At 40.3% G+C, this 15,106-nt stretch overlaps 1 protein-coding gene across 4 annotated transcripts in view; it reads left to right on the top strand.

Annotated features, from left to right (window-relative positions):
* EHBP1 (EH domain binding protein 1) overlaps window positions 1-15,106 on the top strand; it is a 306,658-nt gene that overhangs the window by 284,863 nt on the left and 6,689 nt on the right. For all 4 annotated transcript variants that reach the window (XM_079969700.1, XM_079969702.1, XM_079969701.1 and 1 more), the window contains 2 exons: window positions 3,320-3,419; window positions 12,630-12,703. In XM_079969700.1, the coding sequence (XP_079825826.1) occupies window positions 3,320-3,419; window positions 12,630-12,703 (174 nt within the window). The remainder of the gene's footprint in view (window positions 1-3,319; window positions 3,420-12,629; window positions 12,704-15,106) is intronic.

Genomic DNA, 15,106 nt, shown 5'->3' on the forward strand with positions numbered 1-15,106 from the left:
CATAACTGTGTACAAGTCTAATTGCTGCACCTCAAAAAAGGATATTGTAGAGATAGGAAAGGTGTGCAGAAAAGAGCTACCAAAATAATAATGGGGCTGAAGCAATTTATCTATAAAAAAGGTTACAATATTTGGGGCTTTTCCGTTTGAGGGGGGAAAGCTTAGGTTTATGCAAAATGTAGAAGAAGAGAATAGTTTTTCTCCATCATAACACTGAAGCTTAGAGTCATCCATTGAAGCTAAACGCTGAAAAATTGAGGACAGACAAAAGGAGATACTTCTTCACACTTCAAATGGAGTTGATTATCACAAAGTGTAGTGATGGTCACCAACTTGGAAGGGGGTTAGACAAATTCATGCAGAAGAAGGCTATCATAGCACAATGGCTATGTTATATCACCAGTATCCGAGGTGCTTTGCCTCTGGTTGGCCACTGTGAGTACAGGATACCGGTGGTGTGTGGCAAAATTTTTAGTAGGGGAACAGTTAGGGTCAGGGGCAGCAGCTTGCGAGGGCAAGGTGGGGACCTGACATCCCAATATTGCTCACGTCAGCAAAGCGCTTCCCTCTCTAAGCTGGGCAGAAGCTTCCCAGGATTTGGGAAGGAGGTCTCTGACGGGATGCTGGAGCCCTCGTGCCTCCTTCCCAAAGCTGGTTGTAGTGTAGCAATGGAATCAACTGCATTCCAGCCTACTGTGTCCAAATATACATTGTGGAGCAAAGGTAAATGTGGAAAATATTTGGTCTCAGAGCAAATAATTTTTGCCATACATTGGTTTTAGCTTTTATTGAGGGAGAACTGTGTCAAATGCATATAGCTACTTTTATATAACACATTGCATTAGATGATTGCAGGACACATAGTAAACATCAATTAGCACTTGCACAAGTGTAAAAATGTTACAGTTCAGATGGGAAGCTGAGATACAGAGAGAGATTTGTCTACGAGATCACAGAGTGAGTCAATATCAAAGGAAGAATAAGTAACCCAGAACAATTATTTATAACTAGCCAACATACTTTTGCGGCACATGAATTTTAATTATAGAAGGAGTCTTAAAACTTGATTAGCTATTTTGTCTCCTTCCATTTTAATCTTGAGAACTACATATGTTACAATAGGGTAAGGACTGTTGAGAAGTCCAAGACATTTCTCTTGCTAATCTAGTACAGATGTTACAAAGCATTTCCAAATTTTGCTGAATGTTGGCATTCAGTGTTAGGACAACCCAGATGAATTAGTCAATTAATTCTGTGAGCATCCCACTTCCCCAAAATTGGAGATGCACCAGTGAATATTAGCAGGCACCTTTACGTCCTTGTCAGTATTGATTTGCATATATCCCCAAACTGGGGAAGTACAACTTAGTTTTTACCATTCACATAATTTAACTGGGACTGTCAGCAATCATGTGTGAATTTTGAACATTCACCCCCACCTTGTGCAATGGGAGAAGGAAACTACTGCAGGAAATCCTTCATACAGTGACTCTTCGCTGGCGCAACTAGACCCCACTTCTCCTCCGTAATGGAATAATGCCACCACACAGGTTTTACCAGCTTCAGCTATTATGAAGTTGTGAAGCCCTTAAATATTTCACAGTAAAATGAATTTATTTTGAATTGTAGTTAATTTAAAATAAACATGTGGTGTGGGTTTTTTTTAATAATATACAGGTACAACTTAAAAATCGGTTTCAACATAGGCTTTTGCCACCTTCATGCCTGTTCAGAGAAGCAGTGTGACATCACCACTTTCTATATGTGCTTGTTAAAGGATTCCTACTCAAGTGCTCATCTCCCACTTTTGTTACCTCATCATTCAGTTACAAAAGAGAAATCTGTTGGCAAATTACTTTGGGAGTTTTGAGTTCCACATGTTTAGATTGCAAAATTCCAACCAAAGCAATCTTGATGAATGTCATGATTAAGAACTTGTGGTAGAGAGTGCTGGGTTCAAGTCATTAGATAGTTTTAGATAAGCCACTGTTCTCTCGGTCTTCATTGCAGTCTGCAGTGTGAATATTAATGCTGGGCTATTTCACAAGCACTTAAAAATCACATGTGTGACATACCATAGACAATAATCCTGTACAGTCTGACCTAAGAGTAAATCTCATTTCACTAGGATTGCTCTGTTAAACACACTGTTATTTATTTATCATTATTTACTACAACCATTGCCACCATGTTGGAAGCATTCTCAAAACTAAAATTAGGATGGTAAAAATATCACCTCCAGTACACTAAAAGTTCATTGTAGGCATACATTTGCATGTAAGAATGATTGTGTGAGTTTTCTAGAAGCAAGGAAATAATTTATACTTGTCAGAACTGCCTCAAACCAGGTTGAAGACTTAGCATGCCTTTGTTTTCACAAGTGACTCTGAACCCTGGTTTGAATTTTCTACACGTAAAAAATCGGAAAAAAAACTTAAATTGATTAGAATATAGACATGAATTTAAAATGGCTGTCCTAGAATAACACAAAGGCTTCTGGGAGGCTTATTGAGTATTATTGCTTCTCCCATTAGACTAATCTCTGACCATTTTGACACTTGAGTTTGGCAGATTTTTTCTAGGAAAAGTAACATCCGTAATAACTTTTGAAAACAATGTTCACCTCTGAGCCAGAACCAAGAGGTCTGTTGCATGTGCACGGTGCCCATTTTCCCCTCCAGCAGTATGCCCTCTCTGGCTTTGAGACCAGCTCTTTAGGGCTTGTGGAGCACTGCAGAACAAAGGAAATTAAGAGGTCCTTGTGCATGTGTGTCAGGCTGCTCATGGCTCTTTGGGCACTAACAACTAGGGACGCGGGTGGCGCTGTGGGTAAAACCTCAGTGCCTAGGGCTTGCCGATCGCATGGTTGGCGGTTTGAATCCCCACGGCGGGGTGAGCTCCCGTCTTTCGGTCTCAGCTCCTGCCCACCTAGCAATTCGAAAGCGCTCTTAAGTGCAAGTAGATAAATAGGTACCGCTCCGGCGGGAAGGTCAACGGCGTTTCCGTGTGCTGCGCTGGTGCTGGCTCGCCAGAGCAGCTTCGTCACGCTGACCACGTGACCTGGAAGTGTCTCCGGACAGCGCTGGCCCCCGGCCTCTTAAGTGAGATGGGCGCACAACCCTAGAGTCGCACACGACTGGCCCATACGGGCAGGGGTACCTTTACCTTTAACTACATTGCATCCCCCACCCCAGAAATCTATAAATATATATTTCATATTTATAGTGTTATTATCATCTAGATAACCTATGAGAGAAAAAGTTCAGGTTTATCTCTGTGTTAATCTTCTTGCGTAAGTTTGTATGTGTTTTTAAAACAGGGAGAAACACTGAGGAAGAAGAAGCTATGATGCAAGAATGGTTCATGTTGGTCAATAAGAAGAATGCCTTAATAAGGAGGATGAATCAACTCTCCCTGCTGTGAGTATATATACTGATTGGCCAAAACTGCTTTCTTTCTGTAGGACGACAGATTTTCCAGCATTTCATTTTTTTTTTAATACATATTTATTAAAGTTTTTGAATAAAAATGCATGAATAAACAACATTACTTATATTATAACATAGTTTCATCACTTCTTTGGACTCCCCCACGTCTCCCGCTCGCACTTACATCATTACAGAAAAAAAAAAATTTCCAAGCAAATTACCCACTTGTTTACAATCTTATCTCCGCTCATTTAAATAAAGTCTAACAATTCTCCAATAAATTTATATTTTCCTTAATCTCACTTATCGTCAAAATCAGATCTAATTCAGTGGTGGGCCATTATTTATGATCTAGCATCCTTCTTAACATTCAACCAAATTACAATATTTTTGTAAATAAATCTTGAATTTCCTCCAGTCCTCCTCAATCCTCTCTTCTCCCAGGTCTCGGATTCTACCAGTCATCTCGGCCAGTTGCATATAGTCCATCAGCTGCATCTGCCACTCTTCCAGTGTGGGTAGATCTTGAGTTTCCCAGCTCTTAGCGATGAGTATCCTTGCTGCCGTTGTTGCATACATAAAAAATGTTCGGTCCTTCTTTAACACCTTCTGGCCGACAATACCCAGAAGGAAGGCCTCTGGTTTCTTAGTGAAGGTATACTTAAATACCTTTTTCAACTCATTATATATCATTTCCCAGAAGGCCTTCACTTTAGGGCAGGTCCACCAGAGGTGAAAGAATGTACCTTCATGTTCTTTACATTTCCAACATTTGTTATCAGACAAATGGTATATTTTGGCAAGTTTAACTGGGGTCATGTACCATCTATATATCATTTTCATTACATTTTCCTTCAGAGCATTACATGCAGTGAAGTTCAGCCCAGTGGTCCACAACCTTTCCCAGTCCTCAAACATAATATTATGCCCAATGTCCTGAGCCCATTTTATCATAACCGATTTAACCATTTCGTCTTGTGTATTCCATTTTAACAGCAAGTTATACATTCTTGATAATACCTTAGTCTTTGGTTCTAACAATTCTGTTTCCAACTTCGATTTCTCCACCTGGAACCCTACCTTTTTATCAATTTTAAAAACTTCTTTAATCTGAGCATAATGTAACCAGTCTCGCACTTTATCCTTCATTTTCTCCAAACTCTGCAATTTCCAATTGTCTCCATCTTTTTCTAATATTTCCCAATATTTTGGCCATTTGACCTCCATATTGGGGTTTTTTCGGGCCTTAGCTTCCAGCGGTGAAAGCCACCTTGGAGTTTTATTCTCCAATAAGTCTTTATATTTTGTCCAGACATTAAACACTGCTTTTCTGACAATATGGTTTTTAAAGGCCTTATTGATTTTAACCTTATCATACCATAAGTATGCATGCCAACCAAAAGCATTGTTAAAACCTTCCAAATCCAATACGTCTGTGTCTTCGAGAAGTAGCCAGTCTTTTAGCCAGCAGAAAGCTGCGGCCTCATAGTACAACTTTAGGTCTGGCAGGGCAAAGCCCCCTCTTTCTTTCGCATCAGTTAATATCTTAAACTTAATTCTGGGCTTTTTGCCCTGCCAGACAAACTTAGAAATGTCTCTCTGCCACTTCCGGAAGCACTCCGTCTTGTCCACAATCTGTAGTGTTTGAAACAAAAACAACATTTTTGGCAATACATTCATCTTAATTGCAGCAATTCGGCCTAACAAAGAAAGTTTCAATTTTGTCCAACTGTCTAAGTCTCTTTTAATTTCAGACCAACATTTTTCATAGTTATCCTTAAAAAGACTCAGATTTTTTGCTGTTATGTTTACCCCTAGGTACTTTACTTTTTTAACCACAGTTAGTTCTGTCTCTCTCTGAAACCGTTCTGACTCTGTATCTGTCAAATTTTTCCCCAGCACCTTAGTTTTCTGTTTGTTTAATTTGAATCCCGCCACCCGACCAAAGTCTTGAATCAATTGTAACACTCTTTTCGTACTAGATTCTGGCTCCTGCAGGGTCAAAACTAGGTCATCTGCAAAAGCTTTAAGTTTGTATTGTTTCGCTCCGACCTGGATTCCTTCCACCAACCGGTCCCCTCTGATCATGTTCAAGAGCACCTCCAGAACCGAAATAAATAACAAAGGGGAAATAGGGCAGCCTTGTCGTGTTCCTTTTTCAATTTTAAACTCTTCTGTAACCACATTGTTAACTATCAATTTAGCTTTTTGTTCTGAATATATTGCATCAATCCCATTCTCAAAACCCCATCCCACTCCCATTTCTTTTAAATTTCCCTTCATAAATTTCCAAGAGATATTGTCAAAGGCCTTCTCCGCATCTATAAAAATTAACACTGCTTTTGTATTTATGTCTGTTTGCAAAAGTTCCAAAATGTCAATGATATTCCTTGTGTTAGCAAACAAGTGTCTACCTGGGAGAAAGCCTGCCTGGTCTTTATGAATTACTTCATTTAATACTTTTTTGAGTCTACTTGCCAAAACGTCTGCAAATATTTTGTAATCCACATTTAAAAGGGAGATGGGACGATAGTTCTTAAGTTGTGTCTTTTCAGCTTCCGATTTTGGTATCAATGTGATAAAAGCTTCTTTCCACGATTCCGGCGCCTTCTTCCCCTCCATAATTTCATTGCTGACCTCCATCAGTGGTTGTATCAAATAGTCTTTTAATATCTTGTAGTACTTGGAGGTCAGCCCATCTGGTCCTGGAGATTTTCCCAATTTCATGTTCTGAATGGCATTTTCAATCTCTTGGCGTGTTATTTTACTGTTCAGGAGTGATCTATTTTCTTGTGACAATTTTTTAAGTCCATTTTTCTCCAAAAATTGTTTAATCTCAGCCTCATCCTGCGGCCCTTGGGTATATAATTTTTTGAAATATTTCTGAAAACACTTTCTAATCTCCTTGGGGTTCTGAATGTTTCTTCCTTCAATTTCCAAATTTGTAACTGTATTTAATTTTTGTCTCTTCTTCAACTGCCAAGCTAGCAGTTTCCCACATTTATTTGCCGATTCAAAAGTTTTTTGTTTCATTAATTTAATCTTCCACTCTATTTCCTGGTTTATCAGTTTAGAATATTGTGCTTGATGGAGTTTGATTTCTCTCAAGATCGGCTGTGACTTCGGGTTTAATCTTAACTTCTTCTCTAGTTCTTTTATTTTCTCCAAAATCTTATCTTTTCTATCGTTTTGTATCCTCATCCTTACAGCATTCTGTTGTATCAAGAACCCCCTCATCACAGCTTTACTTGCATCCCAAATAATTCTTTTTTCCACCATAGTGTTCATATTTATCTCAAAGTAATCCTTCAATGCTTTCTGGGCCTTCTTAATAGTCTCCTGATCTCTGAACAAATTGTCATTCATCTTCCATCTAAAGGAGCCGGTTGCTAATAGTGTCATATCCATTTTCAGCGCGTTATGGTCGGAGCAGGTTTTTGGGCAGATTTCCACCTTTCCGACCTTGGGTGCCAGACCTCTAGTTATCCATATTTGGTCGATTCTTGTCCAAGTCAGCTGGGCTTCAGAGAAAAATGTTCCTTCTTTTCCCAAGGGGTTCTTCGTTCTCCAAATGTCAATCCAATCCATATTGTCTGTCAATTCGAAAAAGGTCTTTGGTAGTCTGCCGTCTTTTGTAACATTTTGGCTTTGTGACTTATCCATGTTAGTTGATACGACCCCGTTCATGTCTCCCATCATGATGATGTTGTCATAGTCCAGATAATCCAGCATAGTCTCATGCAACTTCTTGAAAAATTCCGATTTCCCTTCATTTGGTGCATAAATTCCTAATATCAGAATCTTTTCTCCTTGATGTTGTATTTCGATTGCCAAAATTCTTCCATGTTCATCTTTAAATAAAAATTTAGGTGACAGGCTCTCTTTTGCATATATCACCACGCCTCTCTTCTTTACTTTGTCTGAAGATATAAATTCCTGACCAAGTCTTTTGTTTATTAATACTTTTCTGTGGAGCCTAGTCACATGTGTTTCTTGTAAGCAAATAATGTCCAATTGTTCCTTTTTTAATATATGAAAAATTTTCCTCCTTTTTTCCGGGATGTTACAGCCATTTATGTTCCAGCTCAAAAGTTGCAGAGACATCCTGAATAAATCTGGTTATTTTTCTAGGGGTGGTACCTTGTTCGCTGGATGTTCAGGATCCGAGGGTGCAGGCACCCCTGGTGCTCCAGGCCCCGAAGGTAGTTCAAGTCCTTTTTGAAGGTCCTCTCCGTAGGCGATCAGAAACTTGTCTCTGTCTTCCGGTGTTCTGATTTTGATCTTCTTCCCTCTAAAAGTGAAAGATAATCCTTGAGGAAAATCCCACCTGAAGATAATTGAGTTGCTCCTCAGCAGTCTTGCTAATTCCAAATAGTCAGATCTAAGGTCCAACAGCTGTTTAGGAATATCCTTGTAAATTTCAATTCTTTTGTCCAGAATATCCAGTGACTTTCCGTAATGCAGGCCTAAAATCTTGTCCCTTTCCTCCTTTGATCTCAGTGTTATTAGACAGTCTCTGGGCTTCTCTTTCTTTATAAGTCTTCCAAGCCTGAAGGCTGATATGATTTTAAAGTCTTTCTCCTCTAAGTTCCAGAACTTGGAAATTTCTTTAGTCAGAAACTCAGCTAAGTTGTCTTCTTCCACCTCTGGTACCGACCTTATCCTTAAATTGGTCTCCCTGTTCCGCAGTTCTATCATGGAAAGATAGGTCTGGTGTTCACCTACTTGTTTGCTGAGTGGTCTTACCTCTTTTTCTAAATTTCCCAGTCTTTGGCTGGTATCCTCAGCCAATTTCTAATTTTCACCTGCAGTCTCCTTTAATTCTCCAATTGCTTGTACATTCTGTGCGACTTGTCCAGTTAATCTATTTAGACATTCTGTGTTTTGGTCAATTATAGCTATGTGCTGATCAACTTTTTTATCCAAAGATTCCAATTTTTCAAGAATTTTCTCTAGCATAGAGCCAGTTGCTCCTGAGGCCATCTCTTCCAATTGTAATTCCTCAGTTTCTGCCGGTGGCAGAGAAGCAGCTTCTTCCTCAGAAGTCAAAATAGGCAAAGTAGGCAGAGTAGGCACAGATGATCTACGTGCCTGAGAGGCTGCGGTTAAAGTTGTTAAAGTTGTTTGTCTGGTTCTCGGTCCCTTTTTTCTTGCGCCACTCATTCCAGAGTTATCTAAGAGTCAAGGTCAAGCTGAGTTTTTCCCATGAGAAAACTACGGCCCAGATGGTAACAGTCAAACAGGAGGCCGGGAAAAGGAAAGTAAAACAATGTCACTGCTGTAAATCCCAAATCCTCTAGGGGGAGCTTAAAATGTCTTTAAGGAAGAAGTCAATTCCAATAGAATTAATAAAGTCTAATTTAATGTCCAGGAGCCTTCAATAGGGTAGGTTTTAGCAGAATTAATATTTAAAAAGTCACAGTGTTTCAAACAGTGCTTACTGGTGTTCCAAAAGATGTTTCAAAATAGCCAGTCCAAACTCCCTCAGATTGTTTCAAAGTTTAAGTTCAAAGTATCCAGCCCTGCAGACTGACTGCTCAATTACTCAGGCAGTTCCAGCACCTGGGTTTCTTGCTTAAATTGTAATCCAAATGGAAGAAAGGTATCACAGTCCAGATAAAAGTCATATAATCAATTACTTAGAGTCCTTATTCTGCTTAAAAATAATTTCCACGGATGCCCAGATCAATTAACTTAAAAGTTCACTCTTTGCCTCCACTCCTCCCGCTCTTTGCTTTAAAGTTCAGTGTCAGCGGAAGACGGACTTCCCTTTTTTCGTCACTCCGCTTTCAGCCAAATTCAATATCTTTAGGTCTCGAAGTTTTGTAAGATCCTTATTACTCACGGATTGTTGCTTTCCGAATCAGAAGTTTAGGAAGAAAGGTCAGCGCTCACCGGCAGCAGCAACGCGGCTTCGCTCCGTTGATCGCGGAACGACCCACAGCGCCGCAACCCCCTCCGCGATCCGGAGCCCCTTACGGGGTTCCTTCAACGTTTTGGGGACTGCTCCTGGCGCCCGCCGGGTCCCAGGACCACAGGCTTCTACCACCTGTGGTTTTCCAAAGTGGGTCTCCGCTTCGCCGCAGCGGACGACCCGTTCTCAGCGGAGCTTCCCTCTCCCGGTTAGAAGAGGGCAGCCATTGCCGTTCGCGGAAGTCTCGATTTTCCAGCATTTCCGTCAGAAACTTTTGAAGGACACAATTTTGTAAGCATAATGGCCTGATCCTAAATTTAGAACATGAAAATGAATGGTTCCAGGACCTGCATATTCAGCCTTAATCAAAAGATTTACAGATGCCTTTGCATGTTAGAGATCCGGATGTGATTTACACAGACATCACCACTGAATTGAAGGGGGAAACTACTTACAAGCAGAATAACACTGTGTAGTATCACTTGTGCAGTATCACCTATAGGCTGAATCAATAGGATTGTGGTGTGCGGAAAAAGAGGGGAGGGCACAATGGACGGCAGATAAATTTCCTATTTTTTATGTTACTGAGAGCTAATGAATAAATTGCATTAGAGTAATATGCAAATGACATGCACTTAAATTAAATTGCGTGCTAGAAATGTGAAAATCTGGGAAAGTGTGCTTTTTAGAAATGGCTTCAGGGAGCAAGGAGTGCAAGTGACTTGCATCTTCGGTCCTTCCTTGTAATCTCTGAAGTGGGCCTTTTTATCTAGCCTCTGCCAGATGCAGAAACCGTCTATGCAGGCTAGTGCAGGGAATGTGGCTGAGAGGTAAACATAAAGTTTCTGTTCACACATTACAAAGAATATAAGAAAGAATATAAGAAACCATCCTATATCAAATATTTCCAGCTAGCCCAATATTGCCTTCTCTCTCTGGTTGTGGCTCCCAGGTATCTTCTGTTTTCACAACAGGCACGTATGCTGCTTTGATCTGGATAGTTGTGCAGGCACAAAAAAACAGCATGGGACAAACTGTTCCTTCTTTCCCACTTTGCATCTTAGTTTCCCAAAAAAGTTCTGCACTATGTCCAAAGCAGGCAACTGTCAGTTAACAAGCCAGTATATAATCTAGGGTTAAGGAGGAACACTCAGCCCCAACACTTTTTCTCAGCTTCATAATCATGGTCCAAATGATCATCTGAACTGAGCTGAACTGCCTAGCACCCAATACCAGTGCCTATGGATGGCATTACAAAAGGGACAATGGGCCTTGACCCAATAGCTGACCAGGGATAAGGACTGGAAGAAGACTTTAGTGAACTTCAGATGAAGCTATGTCACCACAGGCAAGGGAGAGCAATCCCATTCTGAAGATTTCTGAGACCCTTTCAGAAATAAGGAAAGATTGATGGTTTCCAGATGCGCATTCCACTGAGTATGGATCCTGTGCAAGGCACGGAGGAATAAATGTGTATTGCTGTAGAGCAGTATTATGTAGATTGCTGCTTTTGGCATTTGTCTTTGAGGTTGCCAGGACTATTATGACACTTTCTACAGTTCTTCAGTATTTATTGTTTACTGTCAATATTAACTTACTTATTTTTAAAAAGAGTGGTGCTGAGACCACCCTCTGGCCCAGAAGCCTTGCTCCTTACAGACAGATATGCAGCCAGATTGCCTGTGGCTGCAGAATAAGTGGACCACTCTTCTCTGAGGACAAAGCATTCAGTGGTAGAAGGCTGCAGAACCACATCTGGTGAACCCAATTCCACATTTGAACCCTGAGTATTAATATACGTGGTTCCTTCTACTTCAGCGTATTATTTTACATCTAATGCCTCCATTCATCTGTTAACTCTGAAGACAACGTATTATGTCCTATGGAGCAATGATGTTCGAGAGTAGAAGAAAATCCTTTAAAGTCAATGGACCTGCATCCCAATAGGCAAATAAAGAGGCAGACACATAAGCTAGGGTTGAACAGGCCGCTTTTATTTAGACCTTAAATTGAAATTAGCAGAGGAGGATAACTGTGGGGCGGAAACTACCTTAACTGTATAACTATAGCCATTGGACGACTTACCCTTGCCTACAGAGCTTTCCAAACTTTTAATGCTGTGACACACATTTTAGACATGCATCATTTCACAACACAGTAATTCAGTTTTACTAGCAGACCAGAGGTTAAACTAACCCCTTTCCAGATCCAGAAGGACACACCTACACATTGCAGCCGACACACTAACATGTCGCGACACACACTGTGGAAAGCTCTGAATTAGGACATGGCTCCCTAGCCTGCCCTGATTCCCTAGTCCCCACCTTCTAGGACCGCAGAATCCCAGGTGGATAAGGGAGTCTTGCCCTCTAAACTACAGATAAGTGAGCCTTGGAGCCAGTCCATCAACTGAAAGGTGCCTAAAGGATGTCACCAGGCTAAACCAAACTATTTCTTTTCCCTCACCTAAACTGCCAAAAATGACCAAATCCAGAAAATTAGCCTAATTAAACAACAGAGCAGTCCATCTAGCATTCTGTCCTGCTATTGGGTTGTTGTTGTTGTTTGATTATATATATTGTGATTTTATTTTTTGATTTTGTTCTGTGAACTACACTGATACCTCTGGGTATAGGGCGGTATATAAATTCAATAAACAAATAAATAAAATATTCATTGTGAAGTAGACAAAAAACCAATCTGTGATCCAAAATGCAGACTGGGAAAAATTCCTGCCTGGCCCCCTAGTGGCAACCCTGAAGCACACGGGGAGGGAGGGAGGGAGGGAGGGAGGGTGCTGCTGCAAACAGAGTTGCAGCCTTTCTCAACCTGTGGGTCCCCAGATGTTGTTGAACTACAACTCCCATCACCCCTAGCTAGCAAGGCCAGAGCTCAGGGATGATGGGAGTTGTAGTCCAGCAACATCTGGGGACCCACAGGTTGGGAACCGCTGGAGGGAAGTCAGCTTTTCCCTTAAATGTAGGGATCAAGCTCTCCCCTGCTCCTCAGACCACCTTAGGAATGCACCAAGGATTTCCCTGCTCTGCTTCTCTTGCCAGCGACCCACAAGGAGACCCAGCCTCCTCAGCACCATCCAGGCCTTTTGCTGAACGTTCATCCAGCAGTACAACTTCTTAATCCTTTGTTCTCGTGTATCATTTATTTAGAGTAGCTTAAACCTATAGTCCTAACTGAGTCCAAAAAAAAATCAATGTAAATTAAAGGTTCTTTTAAACGTTTAATGATTTAGTAATTAACATATTGATGAACTTTTGCAACTTGCCTAGGGAGAAGGAGCATGACCTAGAGAGGCGGTACGAACTGTTGAACAGGGAGCTGAGAGCAATGCTTGCCATTGAAGGTAAGAAATGTTTTGAATGTTTAGGCTTCTGCCTGTGAAAGTATTCTGCTTTTAGATACCAACCAAAAATGCTGTGTGACCCCTTCTAGCTCAATTAGGAACTTTTCGTTTATTTATTTCTTTAAATAACATAAGCTCTGACACACAGCACTGGTTTTGCCTCAGTGCAAAAATAGAAGAAATGACACATCAGATTAATTATTTTTACATCTTAAATATTTGTTAGCAACAGTACTTCCATAGAAAAAATAGACCTCACCCATCTTCATTATAAAAATATCATGCACATGTCAAGTAAAACATTTTTTCAGAGAAAATGACAGCATTAGTGCAACCCCTTGCACGTATATTTTCTTGATTCTCTGTATCTTTCTAAGCAGCCACTCACTTCACTGGAATGAATACTCATGAGCAGATTGACATAAGGGATAAACAATGGTCTCCTCTTCCTAATGCTTTTAAAGAACTGTACAATAATCCAAAGGATGATTTATAATAAAAGTAAACATCCAGATAGGTTAAACTACTGCTTTACCTTATTTTGTTATTTAAATATGCTAGGTTTCTTTATAAAGCTGTTCTACTTATAGTTTTCAGCCACATATTCTGCCTTTACAGTTCAAAGATGTTTGCTTAAAAGTTAATCCTCTGGGCTCTGTAAAATGGACCTTTTGTCTAATCAATGCAAATTGATTTTGCTATTCTGTATTGACCTCTTAACCCTTTGACTGTCCATGGTAATTTCTTTCTTCACCTGATAAGGTACCTGATCCATAATGAATCAATTCTAATTAGTTTAGAGACATCACTGAAAGCATGAGTTTGGGAGGAAAAGGCATGAGGTGTCAGGTAGCTTTCTAATCCACCTCTTTGTAGCTTTTTGACAAAACTCAAGAATTACAGGAATCCTGAAAAAAAATATAAACCCTTAACATGTTTATTGCTTTCTAAAGAGGGATTTGACAGCAACAATAACAAAATGTTCAAAAGAAAATAAAACTTTGGGCCCAGGCATCTAGAAGGTGTCTTTTGGGAGACTTCTAAGTCTTTGAAGTTTGGGGGCTTCTTAAGTAAAAGTGTGAAGTAACACTGAGTTAGCTTTTGAAGGACATGAAGCAGGTTTATGCAGGCCTGAAAACAGCAAAACATATTTTTCTTTTTAAAAAATACTAGAGACATCATTACAATAATTGGTATTAATAATAACATCAGCAACAACATCTGGAGGGCTTTTCAAAAGTTGAATAGTGTTTTTGTTTATGCCTTAACATTTAAATGTTATTTATATTATTCTGCTAGATTCTCAAAGTTACCCACTCCCCTTCTGCCACCAAGATCCCCTTAAGTTAGTCTTAGTTATGTTTCATTTATTTCAGGGGTCAGCAAGGCTTACCTTGCCTGGCCCAGAACACTGCCGCGGAGCCCCCTCCATGGGCTAGATTGTGGGTGGGGGCGCGTGAGTGGGCGCACCTGCAATTTCTGGTGTCTTCATCTACACAGACATGATTTCTGGCACTGCAGAAGTGAGTCCCCGTGCCGCGCTGTGTCGGTTTAGCGCAGCGCACAAGGACTTGCCAAGAGGACGGCTCGGTTCGGGGGCCGATAAAACAACCCCCGTGGGCCGGTTGTGGCCCATGGGCCTTAGGTTGCTGGCCCCTGATCTAGTTTAACAGGTTAATGGTGCTGTCCTGAATATATTAAGTGGGTTGTCCATCTGCAGCATAAATGTAACATTGGCCCAGTTGCACAAGCATAAACAAAGGTGGTCACTTCAAAATTGCAGCCACTTTGCTCATCCTCCAGTTCTGCTGCTGCCATGATCCCCAGAACTAAGCTATGATTTAGCATTATATCTGATTTGTACTCCCCCCCCCCAAAAAAACACACACACACAAAAACAAACAAACAAACCAAAAGCAGTAAGCCAAGAACAAACCTTGTCTACAGCTCATAGTTTGTTTGAAGCTAAGCCAAACAATGGCTCCAGGCAGCAAAGAAGCAGTAGGCCTGCCTGCTTGCTCACTCACTCACACTAAGCCATGGTTTGGCTTATCACTCCATACACTATTTTTAATTTTTTCTTTTAAATGACATACCCCACTTTTTGAGGCACTTCTCCATAAAGTGATGAGTAAAAACCAACTCTACCCGACAATAAAAAAAAAAAATATGAAACACAGTACTGTACAATTAAACATTAAACCAATATAAAAAGTTAAATACATAAATAGAATATAAAATACAACACAGGTGTTTTAACAGTGTTAAAACAAAAAAGCCAACAAGAATTTGAAACTCCAGAAATAAAATACACTAATTTTAAGCAACATCTTCAACAAACATTGAAACCACAAAATTGGGGCTTCTTTCACTTCTAAGGGAAGAAATTTCAGAGAACTGGTG

This window comes from Podarcis cretensis (assembly GCF_951804945.1).
Source record: "Podarcis cretensis genome assembly, chromosome: 3".
In the NCBI taxonomy this organism is placed as follows: domain Eukaryota; kingdom Metazoa; phylum Chordata; class Lepidosauria; order Squamata; family Lacertidae; genus Podarcis; species Podarcis cretensis.